The sequence below is a fragment of the Tasmannia lanceolata genome, unplaced genomic scaffold, assembly GCF_043159265.1.
Source record: "Tasmannia lanceolata isolate RefF3 unplaced genomic scaffold, GAP_Taslan_0.1 ptg000044l, whole genome shotgun sequence".
NCBI classification, from domain to species: domain Eukaryota; kingdom Viridiplantae; phylum Streptophyta; class Magnoliopsida; order Canellales; family Winteraceae; genus Tasmannia; species Tasmannia lanceolata.
Genome location: NW_027518721.1, coordinates 19,425,449 through 19,443,568, shown reverse-complemented (window position 1 = coordinate 19,443,568; position 18,120 = coordinate 19,425,449). Strand labels below are relative to the sequence as shown.

The following is an 18,120-nucleotide window of genomic DNA, read 5'->3' as shown; positions in this document are numbered from 1 at the left end:
AGAACAGAAATATAATTTATATCTTTTGGGTATAAACTATAAACCCACTTGCTGCATCTTTGCAAACAAGATCATGGCCTCACCGGAGCATGCATGTTTAACGACGCCTGTTATCATTGCATTCCATAGGACAACATTCTTTACTTTCATGTTTGAAAATACAAGGTAAGCTTCCTCCATGCTTCCCCGCATTGCATAAATGCGTATGAGAAAGGTAGCCACAAAGAGATTTGATCCAAAACTTGTCCTTACTAAGATTGAACAAACTTGATTCCCTTCAATCAGAGGCGCTAGACTTGGGGCAAGAACTGGAGAGTAGATGAAAATGTAAAGTGGGTTATTCCAAGCCTATCTTTTGTGCTCGGTGGAACAACAGTAAAGTCTCCTCATAAAGATCATACTGCACATACCCTGTCACCATTGAAACTCCATGTACTCTCAGTTTTATTTATTTCTAGCATGCAACCAAAAAGTAAGGAACGCGTCTCTAATTAAATTGCAATTTGCATAGACATCAATAACTGCAGTTCCTACGGATACGTTGGAATCCAGTGCAATTTTAAGTCCAAAAGCATGCTATTTTTTACATTCGGCAAAAGTCAATTTTGCAGCACAAGCACAGGGAATACTTGGCAGTGTGAATTTGCTTGGCGGTGTTCCTTCTCTATGCATCTGCATAAAAAGCTGAAGAACTTTTTATGAAAACTTAAGTTCTCATGTTTTCATTTTGCAATATAAACTTACCCTCAGAAATCCTTTTCAGCAATTTTCACAAGAAATTCTAACAAAACAATTTTTTACAAACTGTTCTAGGAAACAACAGAGCATTGTCAGATGACACTCAAAAAATAAAATTATGGATTTCATACACATAGGGCTTACTATCGTCGTTTTCAGAATAGCTTACAAAACTTTCCTTAATCAAGAGAAGATCAAATTGATTTTGAAGGGATGTCATCTTTCTTTTGAGATTTAGGATCTTCCTTCCCCGCCATTACTTGTTGAATCCCTTCTTGATACCCTTGTATAAAGCTTTTAAGTGCATCTCGGTAAGCGGATGCCCTTGTCATATATACTCGTTGTAAAGCAGGCCTTAGGGTCTCCATCCCCCCTCTTGCTGCCACCGCTGTCAATTTGCCACCCATATAAAATTTAGAACTAATGTTAGAATTAGTACCCGATAATAGGCTAAAAGTGGAATGAAAGATAATTGTTGATTAAAAACCTAAATCACATGACAATCTGAATAGTAAGCCTGGCAACAATAAAAAGGCATGATGGCACTGGGTATAAGTGTCTCATACAAATACCGTCTGCTTAGAGCAAACCCCCAAAACAGGATGCCCAAGCAAGGTTAAACTTGAAGGGCACGTAAATGTGAGTGCCAATGCTTGGTTGCAGAAAATCATTGGTCCGAATCACTCATAAAATGAAGCACCATATATGTTCCTCAATGAATGGAAGAACAGAGAACCCAAAACATGATATCACAACACATCACCCATTGTAGCAGAATAGTCGGTATTGAAATAGATTCCAGTGAAAATATGTCAAATTTGAAATATGTAACATAAATGATTACTATTTAATCAAAATCATAAGGTTCATAGGCAATTTTCTTTACCATCAAGTTGAAAATGTTTTGAGTTAAAGGATTCATAATAACATGAAAATAAGAAACAAAAGGTAGTTGCCCACCAAGATCCTCCAGGGTTGATGGTTCCTTTCTGTTGATGGTTGAATTTGCTTCATCAGGCTTATCTGCACTCTCTTCATCTTTCTTATAATCATTTGGCCTAAGATCAGGACCAATATCACGTACCCAACTCGCTGCATAGAGCCTAGACGCCTCCTTCAATACCTAGAGAAGAAACAGAGAAATAAATTAGCATACAAAACCAATTTGGTATGAAAAAACTGTTCTTCGTTATGGTTTTGGAAATTTCAAATCCCTTGAAATGTCATTTGTACAAGTACCTAAATAGCATTATATCAATGTAGGCATGCGAAGCTCATGATTTGAGCACTGGTGGCACAATGCATCCAGTATCATTCAACAAAAGATTTTTGCAAAGAAAGCAACTCCTGGTAAATAAGAAACTGAGAACTTACATAATAGCGTTCTTTCCAAGTCAATTTCCTTCTCTTTTTTATATGAGGAGGATCCGGCAACGACGAAGGAAATGCAATTTCCTTCAAATCATAGCGAACATAATCAGAGAGTTTTCTCCATACTACCCTTAACTTCATTCTACTCGTTAATTCCTCCCAACACAAAACTGTAACACAATAAACGAGAGAGAGTTCAAAAACATAAACAGATGGCTGGAAACTAACCCCCTCAAACAAAAAAGATGACTGGAAACTAAGCATTAATGAAGCATGGTATCAATGAACAAAGGAAAATCAACAGCAAGAAAAAAGAATTTACAAAGAAAATCAAGCAAAGAGAAGAGAAATAGGGGACAAAAACCTATAAAGCCATAATAGAAACAAAGAAAACCGTAGCATAGAAGCCCCCTTTCTCTCATTTTTTCTCTCTCTTATATATGGAACCCTAGGTTCAACACCCTCCCAACACGAAACCTCTAGCTTCACATAGATAACCCCCAACCATCCGCCCATAAAAGATCTCGGTCGACTAACTTAAATAAGTTTAAATCCCTGAAAAAAAAAAGGAAAGAAAATGTCCAAACTACCCCTAATTGCAGCACATAACAAATCAGTCCTCTTTTGCACACCTAGACCCGAAGAAACATGATCATTTTCGTGATTTCAAGTCAAATTGGACCGTATGTAGTTAACCTAATGCTGGTCCTCCATGCCAAGTTTCAACTCTAACGCTCCAATGTGGACACAAAGTAATATTTTGAAGTTAGAACAGATCCTGGGATTGTACAAAAAGTGTTTCGTTTTAATTTGTTTATTTTTCTTCGTCTTTCACTTCTTTGACACTTAGGGGCTGTATTTGCACTAGGCATTAAATCAATACTACCACAACATGAACTAAACCAAAAAGCCTGGTATGTAAATAGACAAAAAAAAGTGTATGGGTAAATTCCAATTTTTCCTATACAATCTGTAGCAATAGATTAAAATGGTACAATGCACGGCATCTACATCAGATAATTGGCTTACATGCTGTCCCTTCTGTATATGTTCCTTAAATCACCGCTTGATTCAGTATAGGGCCCATTTAGCAAGTTTGCACCTTGATATCATCCCTTGCTGCAGTTTGCAAGGAATGGCTAGTGGTATTCCTGAGAACGCCAATTATACAACCTACACACCATGGACTTTATCGTGGTCTTAGAGCCTGAACAGCGATAATGAACTTTGGTGCATGATTTTAAATTTTCACCAACACAACATGTGTTTACTTCCAGGGGGACGAATTGTGAAATTTGGTTCCTTGCATGCGCCCACATAATAAAAAAACATGCTATATGCAGGATAAATTAATGCATTTTCCATTAATAAGAGGAGTAAGTTGAAAAGGAAAATAAATAGTATGAACAGCAATTAATACCTTTCAAAACATGTGAAATGCCTATATTTAGAATGAACCGTATTGTTCTAAAATGCATGACAATGCATGCCACGAGTAGTTTGATTTTCTTAAACCATTATGGATGGTTGCTTTGCTTATGTGATGGTTTCTACGTGTGTATGTGTGCATATGTGGACCTCGATCCCGAGGACAGCGGCGAGGATACGAGATCCCCGTCAATCCTCTAAGATCTCCACAATGTGAAGGAGAGCTCTACCAAGGAACTCTCGAAATGGTACCACTCACAGCATGGGTAGCGATATAAATTGAGATACCTCTTGATTTAGGGACTAGCCCGGAACCAAGACGTACCTATAACAAAGAAGAGTCGACATCCAAGGAAGTCGGCCCTGGACCCCATGAAATACTCTGTTGCAACGGATAACCAGAGATACAAAAGTCCATGCCTGATGACGAATGGGAAAGGTGTTAGGCGCCCCCAATTCGCCCAAGTGCAAGCACTCGGTCTCTTATGCCATTTTTTTATTAACTTCAAATAATTTTGGGCGAAAATCATGTGAAATGGGAACAGGCATCCCTCAGAAAACGTCTACCTAAGCATGCATGACCCATGGATGGGCAAGTAAAACAAACAAGTCGTAACTCATCACATCTAATCCTAACTCAACACATCTAAGAAAGCAATAAACAACCACATGCACAACTACAACTAAGCAGATAATCAAGATAAGATGAATGAATAAATGCTACAGCTAAGCATGTAAATGGACAGATAAGCACAGCAGTAAACAACCAAAGCAATAGAATAAACACACTAGCATGCGAGCCTATACAAGAGATAATGTTAAGAAAATAGTAATCAATCACATGCTAGAAAAGTAAGCAATCTAAAAGTAACATATAAGAAACCAAAGGCAAACACACCATAAGCTAAAAGATGCAAGAAAAGAAAGGAATCGGAAAATCAACGGTATACGAGGACCAAAAATGCCAGGGAAAAGAAAATGGGACATACGATAGGCTCAGGGAGCGATTCTAAAGGAATCAAGCCCAGCGGTCCTAATTCGCTAAAGATCGGATGAGTCTCGCAATCATCATAGCCTATCGTTGGACTCAGCAAGGACAATCCCGCTAAAGGGGCCACGCTACGTCGTCACACGTCCCAAAACCCAATAAAACGTCAGAAAACTGATGAAAAATCGGAAAACCATGATCAAAATCGAAAATAAAATGAAAAGAGGGCTCTGAGTGACCTGGCAATCACCATCCTTGCCCATTTTTAGTTTTTGAATTTTTTAGTTTTTTTTTTTTTAAGGTTTGAAAAGGTTTTATTTGAAAGGTTTTGAAAGAATTTATCAAAAGGTTTGACTGGACATGGGATAACGGTCCCAAGCTGCCTACGTACCCTGTGGAAAGGGATCAAGCCACAGCGTAGTTTGAAACCACTTTTCGAAAAACATTTTTGGTGTTTTTGATTTTTGTTGTCTTTGGAGTTTTTGCTATTTGATTTTTGTGTGTTTTTATTTTATCCCTTTTAATTAAAAGGGGTTTTGGCTCAAGAAGTCGCCGTCCGTCATAGCAAGACCCGACGAAGTGTTCCCAAAATCGATGGGATCTCAAAATGCAAAGAGAATCCCGAAGAACAAGCAAAGAATGACACCGAAGGCGAAAGAACCTCTAAACCCTGTAGGAAATGGTGATCTCAAAGAAGAGAAAGGCCCCAACCCTATAAGAAATTATGACCTCAAAAAGAAGGGAAACCTTACACCCTGTAAGAATCCTAAGGAGGGAAAGAGGATGTGAAGGGCAAGAAGTGGCTCAAGAAACATTCCGTCATCGCCTAACGAAAGGAAATCCCGAAAAATCAAGGCAAATATCAAATGCTGGTATCCCACCCAAACCTTGATGAGAATCCTAGAGACAGTAAGGAACTCAAGAAGTTAAAAAACTATCTATATTGATCAATGTATGCATCCAAGACCAAAAATCATAGAAAGAATGAGACTAAACGACTAGCCTTGGTTGGTTTAATTCGAATAGATAGACAAGGGACTGGAGAATTAAGGTCAAATTGAAATCGGAAACCAAGCCCCCTCTTTAGCCATTCAAATATATGCTCGGGAACCAAAAGAGAAACAAAAAAGAAACTAGAACTGAGCATGAGACTCCATCTTTGTCTCTTTCTGAGAACCGAACTTAGAGGACAAACACATCGCATCTCTGACCCCTTTTCAAATGCCAACTCTAAAATTTGAAGACTGATTAGAATTGAACTTAGAAAAGTGAAAATGAGGAATCAAGATTTGATCACTGTGCTCATGCTAGAATATCATACCATTGATGGAATATAATGCCCTTAATAACACCCTTGTCAGAATTTAGCGATACAAGCATCAGCCCCCACTGTCTTTGAACATTGAAGAAGTCACCTAAGTCATCTCGAGTCTCCAAATTAAGGTCATGACTTAGTCCACTAAGTGTAAGAATAGTAAACAACATTTCGCGAGTCTAATCATGAGAAAAATGCCAACCTGATGCTTGACTACTGCATTTTAACAGTAGTATTACTACAGGCACTACATTTCAACAACAGTACACATCTTACCAAACAAAAAATCAGAGCTGTGATGCTTTCCAAGTGGCTATTTTAACTGCTTAATTGAAGTGAATGAAGATGAATTGAATCAGATTTGAGTATGAACAGCCATCTAACCCAAGAAAATGAATCCGGATGGATACTATTGAAAACATTCAGCAATGTGAACATCACTTCCCAAAAGAAGAAATAATAGAGAGTAAATGAAACAATATGGGAAAGCAATGAGATAAGCCTACCTGCATAGGAATGCAAACTGGGCATATGGAAGACAAAGTGACTGAGGAAACATTGATGTAATTGCTAAAAAAAATAATGACAAGAAATCGAATCATTCCCGGTCAATTCGTACTATAATATGCCATCAACAACACTGAATTTTTCATATGATGCTTGTTGTATTCATAACACCAAAACAAAATAATTTCAATAGCATGAGAAAAACAGTACGATCGTCAACGAATAATGAAGCTTATGCTAGCTTCTCTAAGATCCCCATGACTTAACTAATTACACAATGAAATCAAAGGGTTTATGCCATTATAAAGACACAGTAGTGTCGGCATCAGTTTATGAAGACATTGCTCACCATGTCTTGATAATAACCAAGCCCATTTTCTTCGTCTGATTGGTGGCACCTAATTCTTCAAGTATCTAACCATTGCCACCCCACATACTCATGTCTGTAAACAACTTGGGTGTTAAAAGGAAATCTTGCAACATTTTGTTATAAATATGTTTTGAACAGACCCAAAATCATGGGGGAGTCAAGGTCTAAAACTGATAACAATTACAAGTGACTTCCAATTAGCAAAACCAATTAATCTCATATTATCAGAGCACCCAGATGAGGAATATAGATAATCCAATAGAATTTTTTTATGTCTACTATTATTCCGACTAGGAATCCAAAGAACAGGTTAATAACATAGGCCTAATTCATGCAATTTAAGAAGAAAACAAGATGAAATCAGTGAAATCTACCAATGAAATAAGAAGTAAGAGAAGGGAAATTACCTGTAGAATGGTTGAAATTCAACTGATGTCGATGGAGTCCTCAAAATTGCCGGAGAACGGACTAGCTATGGTCGGATCCCGATGTTGAAGGAAGACAATCGCTACAAGAGCTTGCCGGAAAACAGTTCGGATCTGAGATTTCTCAAGTCGGTAGTGGGTATAAGGAGGGTTTAAGAAAATGAGGGCAGCAGAAAATGGTGGTGGTGTAGATGGAAATGGGTGAAGGCCGGCCGGAGGAGGAGTGGCCGGAGGTGATGGAGTTGGGGTTTCAATAAAATAGGGTTTACAAATATGGGTTTTGAAGTGGGTTTGGCTTGAGGTGGAAGGAGAAGGAAGATGGTGGTGGTCGTGGCTGTTGGGGAGACTTAAAAAAAGGGTTTAATGTTAAAGAAATGGAGGAGGGTTTGATTGGGTTGTAATAGAGGAGATATTTTGGATGTGGGTTTCAAGCTCAAAATAATGGGGATGGTGGTACTCCGGCCGGAATTAATGGCGATGGTCTTACCGGAGTTGGTGATTGAAAGGAGGAGATGATGGTGAGGAGAGGGTTTAAATGGGGGAGGGTTGCTGTTGGAGATGGTGATGGAGGTGAAGGCTAGTGGTGGAGATGAAGAGAGGGGGTGTGAGGGTGGTACAATGGCCGAAGAATGGTGCCGGATTCCGGCAAGGATTGCCGAAAAATGGAGGTGTCGAAGATCGTGGGTGTAGCTCAAATGGAAATGGAAATGGAAATGGGTTTGCTAGTGATAGAAGGAGGTCTTGGGGTTCTCTCTTTGTCCTGATAGAAATTTCTCTATATACTGAGAACCCAAAGCAAAAGAGGATCGTTTCTTCAGAGAACCCACAAACCCAAATTAAGAATGAAAGATTGTTTAAGAGAGCATCTTTCTTTGTGGGGATTCTCATAAAGGGCATCCAATTTATCTTATATATAAACTAATTAATGAAGAGGGAATTAAATTAAATACCTGTTTTTAGAGCAAGGTGGGAATTTTGAATTTTTAGCTGTTTCTGGAGAAGGTAGGAGGGTTTTTTACTCCCCCGTCAGCAAAATACTCTGTTAGGTTACTTGTAGAGTTGTAGAGTAAACTATCAGTACACTATTTGGTCTCCGTCTTGTCCCCTCCTTGTTTGTGTGCCATACCGACAAATGAGATTTTATAGGGTGTAATTGTTGGGGTCCTACCCAAAAGCAAATAGTCCCACATGGAATAAAAATAAACCAAATGGATGGGGATGGGTTATAAGGGAATGGGCACCCTCCCTCTAACGGCTAACTTTCAGGGGTGAGTTCTATCCGGTTAAATCCCCAACAAATGGTATCAGTGCTCAGGGGTGAGGGTGAGTTCTACCCATAGTTAGCAAAATGTGATTCGGCAAAAATTCGAGTTTATTCTGTACTGGTAAAAAAACAACGTAGTTTAAAAACGAAAGAAACACAAGAAAATGAGTTTAGAATTTTATCATTTACAAAAGCAAATAGCCCCACATTGGATAAGTGAAGTGGATGAAGATGGATTATAACATAGTGTTGGGATCATCCTATCGAAATGTTTTTTTGGGAGCAACATATTTACATTGTGGCCCATCCGTACAGTACTTTTTCTAAAAATATGGGACCATAAGGAAGGGCTTACCGCATATAAAATCTCCCAACACAGTATTTTTGCTAGTAGAGTCTTGGGATTAATGTTTTTTCACTCTCTCCCTTTTCTCTCTATATATTGGTAATGACTAATGACATCCTCTCTACCGCCACTATACAAGTTTGACAACCAAACACCACTTACCAGTTACCACTACCCTATGAGGTAACTACAAGGAGACTACTTTGATTCAAGTCACCACTATACCATGCCCCTTGCTTTTAGGTCATAAGACGGGCTTAAGTAGAGGCTATCTCGACCTAGTGCGCTCTCATGAAACGTCTTCAAATCATTATGATAATAAGAAATAATAAGGCCGGGACATCCTCTAGCTTTGCATGCTTTCCCTAGCACTTACTCAAACAATTGATATCACTTGAGAGCCTGATATGTGTTTGGTTGCACATGATCTAGGGCGGCCTAGGGATTTTGCTTGGCATTTGGGTACCACGTCAGCAAAATTCTCCGTTTGGTAGCTAATAGAGTATTGAACTCTCTCAGGACACCCTAGAATGTCTCTTGGGTACTTATTGCATGTCGGCATATGTGGCAATTTTATCCCCTCCTTATAACATCCAAGCCAAAATCCATAAAAAAGCGAAATTTTGTTTGAAAATCTTGGGAATGATGGTTTCTCTCTCCTCTTTCTTCTCTCTCTATATTGGTAATGACACCCCCTACATATTCTCCTACTCTCCAAGTCTATGCTGCGGAATGACAAGCATTGGATTTGCCTGGAATTACCTCAGAAAATAGTGGAAAGTAGTGTTTTGTTGGGTGGCATGGACTCGGAGAGTAGGGGAATAAGCAGAGGATGTCATTACCTTTATCGAGAGAGAAGGGAGAAAAAGCACCATTCCCAAGAATTTCTAAGTAAAATTCATAGAATTTGGTTTGAAAGTAATAAGGAGGGGACAAAAATGTTACCTCAACAGACATATTATAATTACCAATGAGACATCCCATCGAGTCTCCGGAGAGTTCAATACAATATTGGCAACCAAATGACTAATGACATCCCAAATCCGAGAGCTGCCAGGGCTTTGTGCAACCAAACATAGTAGGGACTTACTAGGCAATTTCACATAAAGCTATTTCGCAGCCCACTGTATGCAGAAAAGAACAGTAGCCACAGGCTCACTTTTTAGAAGATTTTGCGTGTTTCATTTGAGGTGGTTGTTCTCCCTTACAAAAGTGATGGAGGAAAGCCATTTCCACAAAATTGCCTAGCAAATCCCTTAAATGATTTTAAAATTTTGACCATTCATGATTGCATAATTAGAAGGGTTAAAGATGAGTGCAAATGCGAGAATAGTAGGAAAGCCATTTCCACAAAATTGCCTAGCAAATCCCAAAGGGCCCGCCCACTAAGGCCCAGGTTGTTTTGGATTTTGAAACTGAGGCCCATTTCGAGTCCAAGAATCAGTTTTAGACTCAATGGGCTTTCAGTTTGGACTGACAGTCGATACTCAAAATCCAAAACAAACAGCGCCTGATTATAGGACTCAAAATAAGGCCCAGTTTGTTTTGGATTTTGAGAACGGATTGTGAGTCCAAAACTTATTATTAGAAAGGAGCCATGTCTTCTTTAGAAGCTATTCTTCAAAGTAAATTACAGGTAAGCAAATAGTAGAAATTTCATTGCAAGATATACCTTTACTGTTTAAATGAATGCGGGCAACCAGGTACAACAAGATCATGAAATGAACAACATAAATGAAGGGGATGAACAAAGAGAGATGGTGGTGACTGTAACACCAAAAACAAACTATGAAGAACTTGAAACAGAGCCGTGGTATAACCCAATTATTTCTGAAACAATTGAACAAATCAAAGGTCCAAATCTGAACATAACATATCTACCTATGATTCAAGACTGCAGTCACTGGTGCCTTCCTGGACCCCTGGACTCTTGGAATGAACTTCTCTATGCCTATCTGTTGTAAGAGGAATACACCTACAAAGACAAAAAAAAAACATGAATAGCAAATACAGGGTAACAATTGAACATATTTCAGATAATGTACTGAATAAGAGAATAGGCAAGAGTAGTAACCCAATACCGATGAGAAAATGTTGCATTGTAAGATATGGGTCGCGGAAAATTACTTTCCATTCTCAGAGTCATAAGTTGTCTGGATTTGCCTCTGTATTTTCATCAGGGTTCATCTCACTGATCTCCATCTCCTTCACTTTCTCAAGCTGCCTCAAGAGATCTAACCTTTCTGGCGCATATGTGGAGGGAATCTGTCAAAAGCAATGCCGATATACAAATAGTCAAGAGTCTAATTCATACAGGTTAGATGATTTGAGCAAGCGATAAACAAGGAAGAAGTTTGGAAATGGAGTGGCATACCAGAGCAGGTACATATCTTTGGATAGCGGCCAACATGGCTGCATGCCCAACAGCGGTAACCTATAAATTACCAGGTAATTTGTCAACCATTAGGGCAACTGTTGGTCAGATGTAAGATTAGGTGACGAGAAGCCCATTTCAAGTGCTTGGACAAGGCATTATACAAAGGTACCATTGCATATACACTTTGAAGATTTTGTGATGAAAAGATCATTAGCCACATGTACAGTGCTGGAAGCCATAGTTTTCATTTTATATACATTCAGGTAAAATATTTAGGCCCTGTTCGTTTAAGATTATAACAAGCGATTGTGAGTACCAAACCGATTGTTGGACTCAAATCTAAGGCCCTGTTTGTTTAAGATTGTGACAACCAATTGTGAATCCCAAACCGATTATTGAGTTTAAATTTAAACGTAATTTTGAGTCGAATAATCGGTTTGGCACTCCCTATCGGTTGTCATAATCTAAAACGAACACGGCCTTGGATTTGAGTCCAATAATCGGTTTGACACTAACAATCGGTTGTCATAATCCTAAACAAACAGGGCCTTAGTGAGCTTCTTGATAACTCTGCTCCTCTACATCTACAGTAGCTGGAAATTGCATGCACACTGTCGATGTAAATACAAGTGCGAGTCATTTATGATTTTATCAGGCATTCATAGAATCTTCAATCAATCATGTTTGATTTCTGCAAAATAGCCCGTTGAATTTTAAACTCTATCGCTTGCATTAAGATTGGTTGGGTGTTAATTCATTTAAGTAACAATTTGGTCTTCGATACTCACATTTTTATTACATCACTTGTGAACTGGGCAGATAAATGGGATGTGTGGTGGATCAGTAATTATATATTAGAAAGCAACAAGGAAATAGAAAGATGATCCTACATGCGGGTTGCACGAGCCTGAGGGGGAGATAATAAATTTGAAACTGAAGAGTAGATTACACCGTGGAAAAAAAAAATGTTACTTATACATTTAGTATTAGAAAAGTCTGATAAAACTACGCCCTGTGACAGTCTAGACATGTCTTGGATTGAATTAAAAGTTGCAGGACCATCTCCATCAAAACAGGAAGACTAAGTGCATGCTTCCGTGTCATACCATATTAGATTGCAATTAGCTATCTACCTCAGATGTTTTAGTAGTTAAATTTCAGTTGTAAAAGGCTCCTATATAAAGCCTTTCCCTCTTTTATTTCAGCTTAATTTTGTTATTTTGAATTTGAAAGCAGATCTAGAGTTGGACGGTTTGGGAGGGACGAGAAATTTCTGTTGTAGAATAGAATTTCTGCTAACACTTCTAGGAAGAAAGAGAGTTGCAGGCAAGTGTCCTTGCCTTTCTCTTGGATTCTACCCCATTCACCTTGTACCAAGCAAGGTTGTCGATTGTTTTCAAAAGTCTTTGCGTCCTCACGCAAAACATGCAGCAATTCAACATGAAGATTCAAATAAAGTTCCAGAAATCGCAGAATTCTGCATGCTAGTGTATTCTCCCGGATGATCTGAATTCGTATTGCAATTTGTGTTTAAATTCCCTCACAAATATACATTGCGAGTGCCACATTTCACAGATCTCACTTAATTTCATTAAGTCTCTTCACATCTGGTTGATCTGCTAGAAGAAGCAAGAAATTAGATCTCACAAAGTGCAAAAATCATCCTTTTTAGGATTTATGTAACCTAGAGCCTTCGATTCGTTGAAACTGGCCCTAAGAGATCAATTTCATTCCAGATTTTGAATCGAATTCATCTCTAGAGTTGGATCTTGTCATTTCTCAGATAATTTTCTAATGAAGTTCATCTTCAGTTCCAAGAAACCAAGATTAGTGACATTCTGCCGCAGAATTCTGCTATAGAATTCCTGAGTTTCTGCTAGCTGATTTGATTCAGTAGTTTTCAACTTATAGAATTCGGTATTCCTGGAAAAATGTGGCTGTTCATTAGTTTTGATAAATGATCTAGTTGTGAATTAAAGCTTAGAAACTTAAGTGTTCAGATTTGAATCAGATCTATCACTTGTCCGAAGATTTCATTAGACGATCTACGCTCAGATTTTTACCAAATTCATAACTTTCTGTGATGTGTTAAATGTCTTCAATTCCTTCTGCTAAAAGAGTTTGAAAAAACTCTGGCCTTTTGTTGAGAAATGGTGTATCAGTTAGCTCCATTTATCCTGTTCAAATCCAACAAGAACTTCAGCCGAAAGCAAGATACATCCTGAGAAAATTTCGGTTTACACTAGCCACTGTAATTCTCAGCGGTGTCTTATTCCCATCGTGAGAATTGATTGAATTTTGATCCACATTAATAGCAAGAACTCTCAACAGAGTTATTCTCAGCCTGAGACTCAGTTAATCTTGGATCACATCGGCACAAGAATTCTCAGCCGAGAGTTAGTTTTAGATTGAGAATTGGACTGATAATTGTAGATTTCTGCTGCTATAATTGCCAAAAGTTCCACCTGGTTTCATACATCTAGTTCAGATCTATCAGATTACACAAAATTCACTGAAGCGACTTCTGATTTTGGTGATATCACTGCTACAACTTCTCCATCTTTGTTTGACTCTCAATCCTCAGTAGATTTTGTCTTTTAGTTCTAATCTTGGTAGAGATTGACAGATTTAAATTCCCCTTGTTGCTGATGAATCCAATGAGTTTTGTCCGGCATATTAGAACTGAATTTGGGTGACTTGTAAAGCTGCTTCAAAACAAGAATTTCCCTGCTACAGACCAGTCCACATTGAGAGTAATTTCCACCATTGGACTATTAGATATTCATGAACATTTCAATCACAATTCCATCAAAGACTTCAGCTTCCACGTGGCTTACCCTGCATCATTTCCCCAATGGTGGTACTTCTCCAAATGAATAAAATTATTAATGTCATTTTTGAAGCACCATAAATCGTCAACCCATATCCATCCACATTGTCAGTTTCAGCACGAATAAAACTAGAAAGGTAGAACTAAAATCCAAATTGCAAAAATCTAGCATATTTTAAGGAGCCAAAATACAAAGAAGAAATGAAAAAAGACATGCAAGGAGGAAGAAGGCAGGGCCAGCTGCAACGGCAATGACGAACGGTAGTGGTGCCCAACAATGACTACGCCGGAGGCCAGATAAGATCAAAGAGGGTTTGCAGAGAACGGAGATTGACTAGAGGTCAGCTCTATGTTTTTGGGGTAGTACAGATGCAAGTGGCCGGTGAACAACAGGGCAGAGTGGTGACTGTGACGAACACCAAGGTGGAGAGAGCAATGTGAGGGCTTGAGTGGTGCCACCATTGTGGAAATGGGGTAGGGGGAGGATGTTGCGGAATGAGTAAAGGGAGTGGATGGCTGTAGGCCTGTACTCTCTATGTATGAGAGAAGAAGACTGCTGAAAAATAAATTAATAAATGAAGAAAAAAATCAGTTCCATAAGGGGTCCAACCCATTTTTAGATTGTGATTACAACATTTATTGATTGAATTTACCGAGAAGCATTTTTTATATGACATCCACTAAAATCTAATGTGATGAAATGTTAGCATCTATAGGAGTTTAATCCAATCTGAAAGGTGCAAAGAAACACACCCTAAATCTAAATCAGTGGGACATCTACTGAAGGTCATAACTTATGCACCACTTTAGACAGAAATATAGAACTAGGCATATTGAAATTTTCACCTATTAACATATGGCACTAACTTAAAATGAAAGTCTGATGGCTACACACAGAGAGAGAGAGAGAGAGAGAGGCACAAACCAACTACCATCCATGACAGTTCCAGAATTAAATGATTCGGTGAATTAATTGCTTTTTTTTTAATGGTACAGTGAATCAATTGCTGATAAAACTAAAAACAAAATAGATGATCTTAACAACTTTACTCACCGGAAGAAGCATGAGAATGCCAATAGGAACTACTGATGCCAAGTCAGTTAAAGTTCTCTTAAGAGCTTTCTTTTCTTTTTCTGTGAGTTCATCTCCAGTTAGTGCCCTTCTGGACAAACCCACTGCTGCCGCCACATCAATGGCTAAGAGCTGAGTTCCTTGCCATACATCCTGCTTACGCAGAAACCAGGATGATCATTCGTGAAGATGTTAGTTTATTAAAATAAAAAATGGGAAAAAAAATCTGGAGCTGTGACAATACATAGGCGTAAATAATGTAAAAAGAAGAATGCAGGTTAAAATTGATCAATTTTGTTATGTGCAGGCTAAGGCAAGTATCAATCGCTTTAAAGCTTGTATGGCAATCTATTACCACATATAATTAGCAGGCAATAGGCAGTTGTTACAGGATAGGTCATCTAATAGCATTTGCAAGCATACATTTAGGGGCTGTTTGGATACTTGGATTTTAGAATCCAGGTTTTAGTTTGAAAGAGGTGTAAAATTCTGGATTCTACAATCCACTATCCTGGATTTTAAGAACTCTAGGTTTTAGAAATCTCTCCCCCATTCGGAGATTTCTAAAACCTGGAAACACATGACGATCTCCTACTCTCTCGCTCGACGGAAAGAAGAGTGAGAAATCAGAAAACCACGGACAGTCTCCTTCTTCTCTCGTCTCCCGTGCAGGATTTGAGGAAATCTAAGATTTTAAAATCCGCATATCCAAACGGCCCCTTAAGGTTTTTATGGCAATCTATTACATTCTCACTTCTTGACAATTATGGCTGCCATGTTTCTCAACAAGACGAAGTCCATTACATGATTGCATGGTTTTTACTCATCCTCCGGACCAAGGACCACACACATGCTGCCCATTAGGAAATGGGCACATTGCTTGGGTATTGCAGTTCAAAGGATACGTAAATAAAATGTGAGAAATAATCTTACTGTGCCAGTTTCTTTCAGTTTGTTGATTGACTTTCCAATGATACTCTCAGTTTTCTGCACCTGAACTAATGTATATCCTGGTGCAGCACCATAGTTGCCCTTGCTATCTGTAGGATTATTTTCCTGAAAGAATGAACATAGTTCAATCTCATTAAGAGGAAGTGGTAGTCAAATGAAACAAACTAAAGAGAGGTATGAGCTAGCAGGTAAATGTACAGGTAAAGTAGTTCACATGTGAAGCATTCAAAGGATCAAAATCATACTAAACACAATGAAAATTAATAATTACTTAATCACTGAACAATATGTATTGTATTACTCTCTAAAGGGTTATTCTTATGAAGTAAATGTGTATACTTGCAGCACTATCACATTGGCTACGACAAAAGAGGTGCATGCGATGATTGATGAGGTGAAATGGCAGTGGTAAAAACATCCAATTGGTTACTTGCCCAAGTGTGTTGATTCTCAAGGCAGAGTTTTCACCAGAAATCCGAATTGTAGAATCTCTTTCCTACAAACTATATTTGACAAAATGTAAAAGAGGAAGTATTTGATTAACTTCTGCTTTTGGCTCCCTTGAATGTCATGTTTCTAATAGGAAGGTCAATCAAATTTGTCACATTTGACTCTCATAGAGAAACATATTTATTCACCAACAAGGTAATAGGTTTCAGTTTTGGTATGTATTTTGGTCGTGACAGAAATGGAAACATATCAGTTTCAGAAAGAAATTTTGATGAAAATCCTGTAAAACCATGGAATCGTAAGGAAACATATGCAAATGATGAACATTTAAGATGAAACTTTAATAAGTGCTAGAATAAATACAAATACACACTCAAAAAACCATCACATAAACACAAAACAACCCATAATGGTTTAACAACATTAGGTACCTAGTGACATGTGTTGTCGCATATGTATGATAATTCAATAATATCACATTTCACATGTAATTTATATAAATATTTATACATAAAGAAAACATTTCCTACACACTTGTGTAGGTAAGTTACCTACACACTAGCTTAAAATACAGTGGGGGCCCACATTGTTTGGGTGATCCAAACCATTCATTTGAATGGTCCTCACATAGATAGGATGTCCACAAAAAATCAGATCCATAGGATCATCCCAACCATTCAAACTATGGAGGCAAAAAATGGACTAATTTGTGAAGGTTTATACACGTCCATTTTACCTCCACAAATCGTAGGGTTGGGATGATCCTATGGATCTGATTTTTTGTGGACACCCTATCTCTGTGAGGACCATTCAAATGAATGGTTTGGATCACCCAAACAATGTGGGCCCCCACTGTATTTTAAGCTAGTGTGTAGGTAACTTACCTACACAAGTGTGTAGGAAATGTTTTCTCTTAATACATATACAACATTTCACATGCAATTCATATAAATATAATTATATGAATAGTATACGACTAATACACTCACGGTTTTGGTTTCGGCATCATAGTATACGACTAATACACTCACAGTTTTGGTTTCGGCATGTGTTTCAGTTTCGGTAAGCATCTCGATGGAGATGGAAATGTAAACATTTCGGTCATTTCGTGTCAATGGAAATTTATAACCATGTTAATAACGAGACCTATAAAGATCAACTTCTCCGGAAATAGAACAGATGTGGGTATTATGGTGCTTGTGGAAGCATTTCCTACAGCACAGAAAGAAGTACAAGACAAGTAGTCACATTGAAGAAAATTCTCAAAGAGACGCCTCCACAAATGTTAACAAGAACAGGTAGGTCTTTACAAAAAAAAATGGCGATGTAGAAAAGTTTCAAAAAATAAAAAAAGAATTCAATATCTACAAAGAAAGTAGCCCATTATGCATAAAGAAACCATGTTATTGTCTCTAAAAACACTATAATGAGTAATCTATATAAAAGCCGTCATCATTCATCAATCATGATACCTGAGCAAAATACATCTTATACTTCAGGCATCGGCTACCTTATTTTAACACTAGAATTGTGCTTGAGAGAAAATGGGAGCTCTTGCAAATAACTAACCCATTTAGCATGCCTCTAGTTTAAATTTCATTGCCCATTTATATATTTTATATCTCCATGATATGAATAGAGAGCAAACTCCCAATGTATCAAGTGGTGTCTCCGAAAAGTTAAAGATC

At 38.1% G+C, this 18,120-nt stretch overlaps 2 protein-coding genes across 5 annotated transcripts in view; both read right to left on the bottom strand.

Moving 5' to 3' along the window:
* Nucleotides 1–746: 746 nt before the first annotated feature.
* EMB2735 (embryo defective 2735) lies at nucleotides 747–8,186 on the bottom strand. 2 transcript variants are annotated; one of them, XM_077374427.1, is made up of 5 exons: nucleotides 7,125–8,186; nucleotides 3,139–3,282; nucleotides 2,113–2,279; nucleotides 1,699–1,861; nucleotides 747–1,126 (listed from the first exon to the last, which is right to left on the bottom strand). In XM_077374427.1, the coding sequence occupies exons 3-5, from the start codon at nucleotides 2,248–2,250 to the stop codon at nucleotides 933–935; spliced, it is 495 nt and encodes a 164-aa protein (XP_077230542.1). In that variant the 5' UTR covers nucleotides 2,251–2,279; nucleotides 3,139–3,282; nucleotides 7,125–8,186; the 3' UTR covers nucleotides 747–932. The 2 variants fall into 2 exon arrangements, with proteins under 2 accessions (XP_077230542.1, XP_077230541.1); XM_077374426.1 differs by lacking the exon at nucleotides 3,139–3,282 and having other exon boundaries at nucleotides 7,125–8,183.
* Nucleotides 8,187–10,387: 2,201 nt separating this feature from the next.
* Nucleotides 10,388–18,120, bottom strand: part of LOC143863504 (uncharacterized) — a 41,417-nt gene continuing 33,684 nt past the window's right edge. For 2 of the 3 annotated variants that reach the window (XR_013240887.1, XR_013240886.1), the window contains 5 exons: nucleotides 15,965–16,087; nucleotides 15,014–15,184; nucleotides 11,127–11,186; nucleotides 10,834–11,017; nucleotides 10,388–10,727 (listed from right to left, as the gene is read on the bottom strand). Coding sequence is in view for 1 of the 3 variants with exons in the window: in XM_077374182.1 (XP_077230297.1) it covers nucleotides 10,895–11,017; nucleotides 11,127–11,186; nucleotides 15,014–15,184; nucleotides 15,965–16,087 (477 nt within the window). In the remaining 2 variants the exon portion in view is untranslated. The remainder of the gene's footprint in view (nucleotides 10,728–10,833; nucleotides 11,018–11,126; nucleotides 11,187–15,013; nucleotides 15,185–15,964; nucleotides 16,088–18,120) is intronic. The other variant, XM_077374182.1, reaches the window with a different exon arrangement.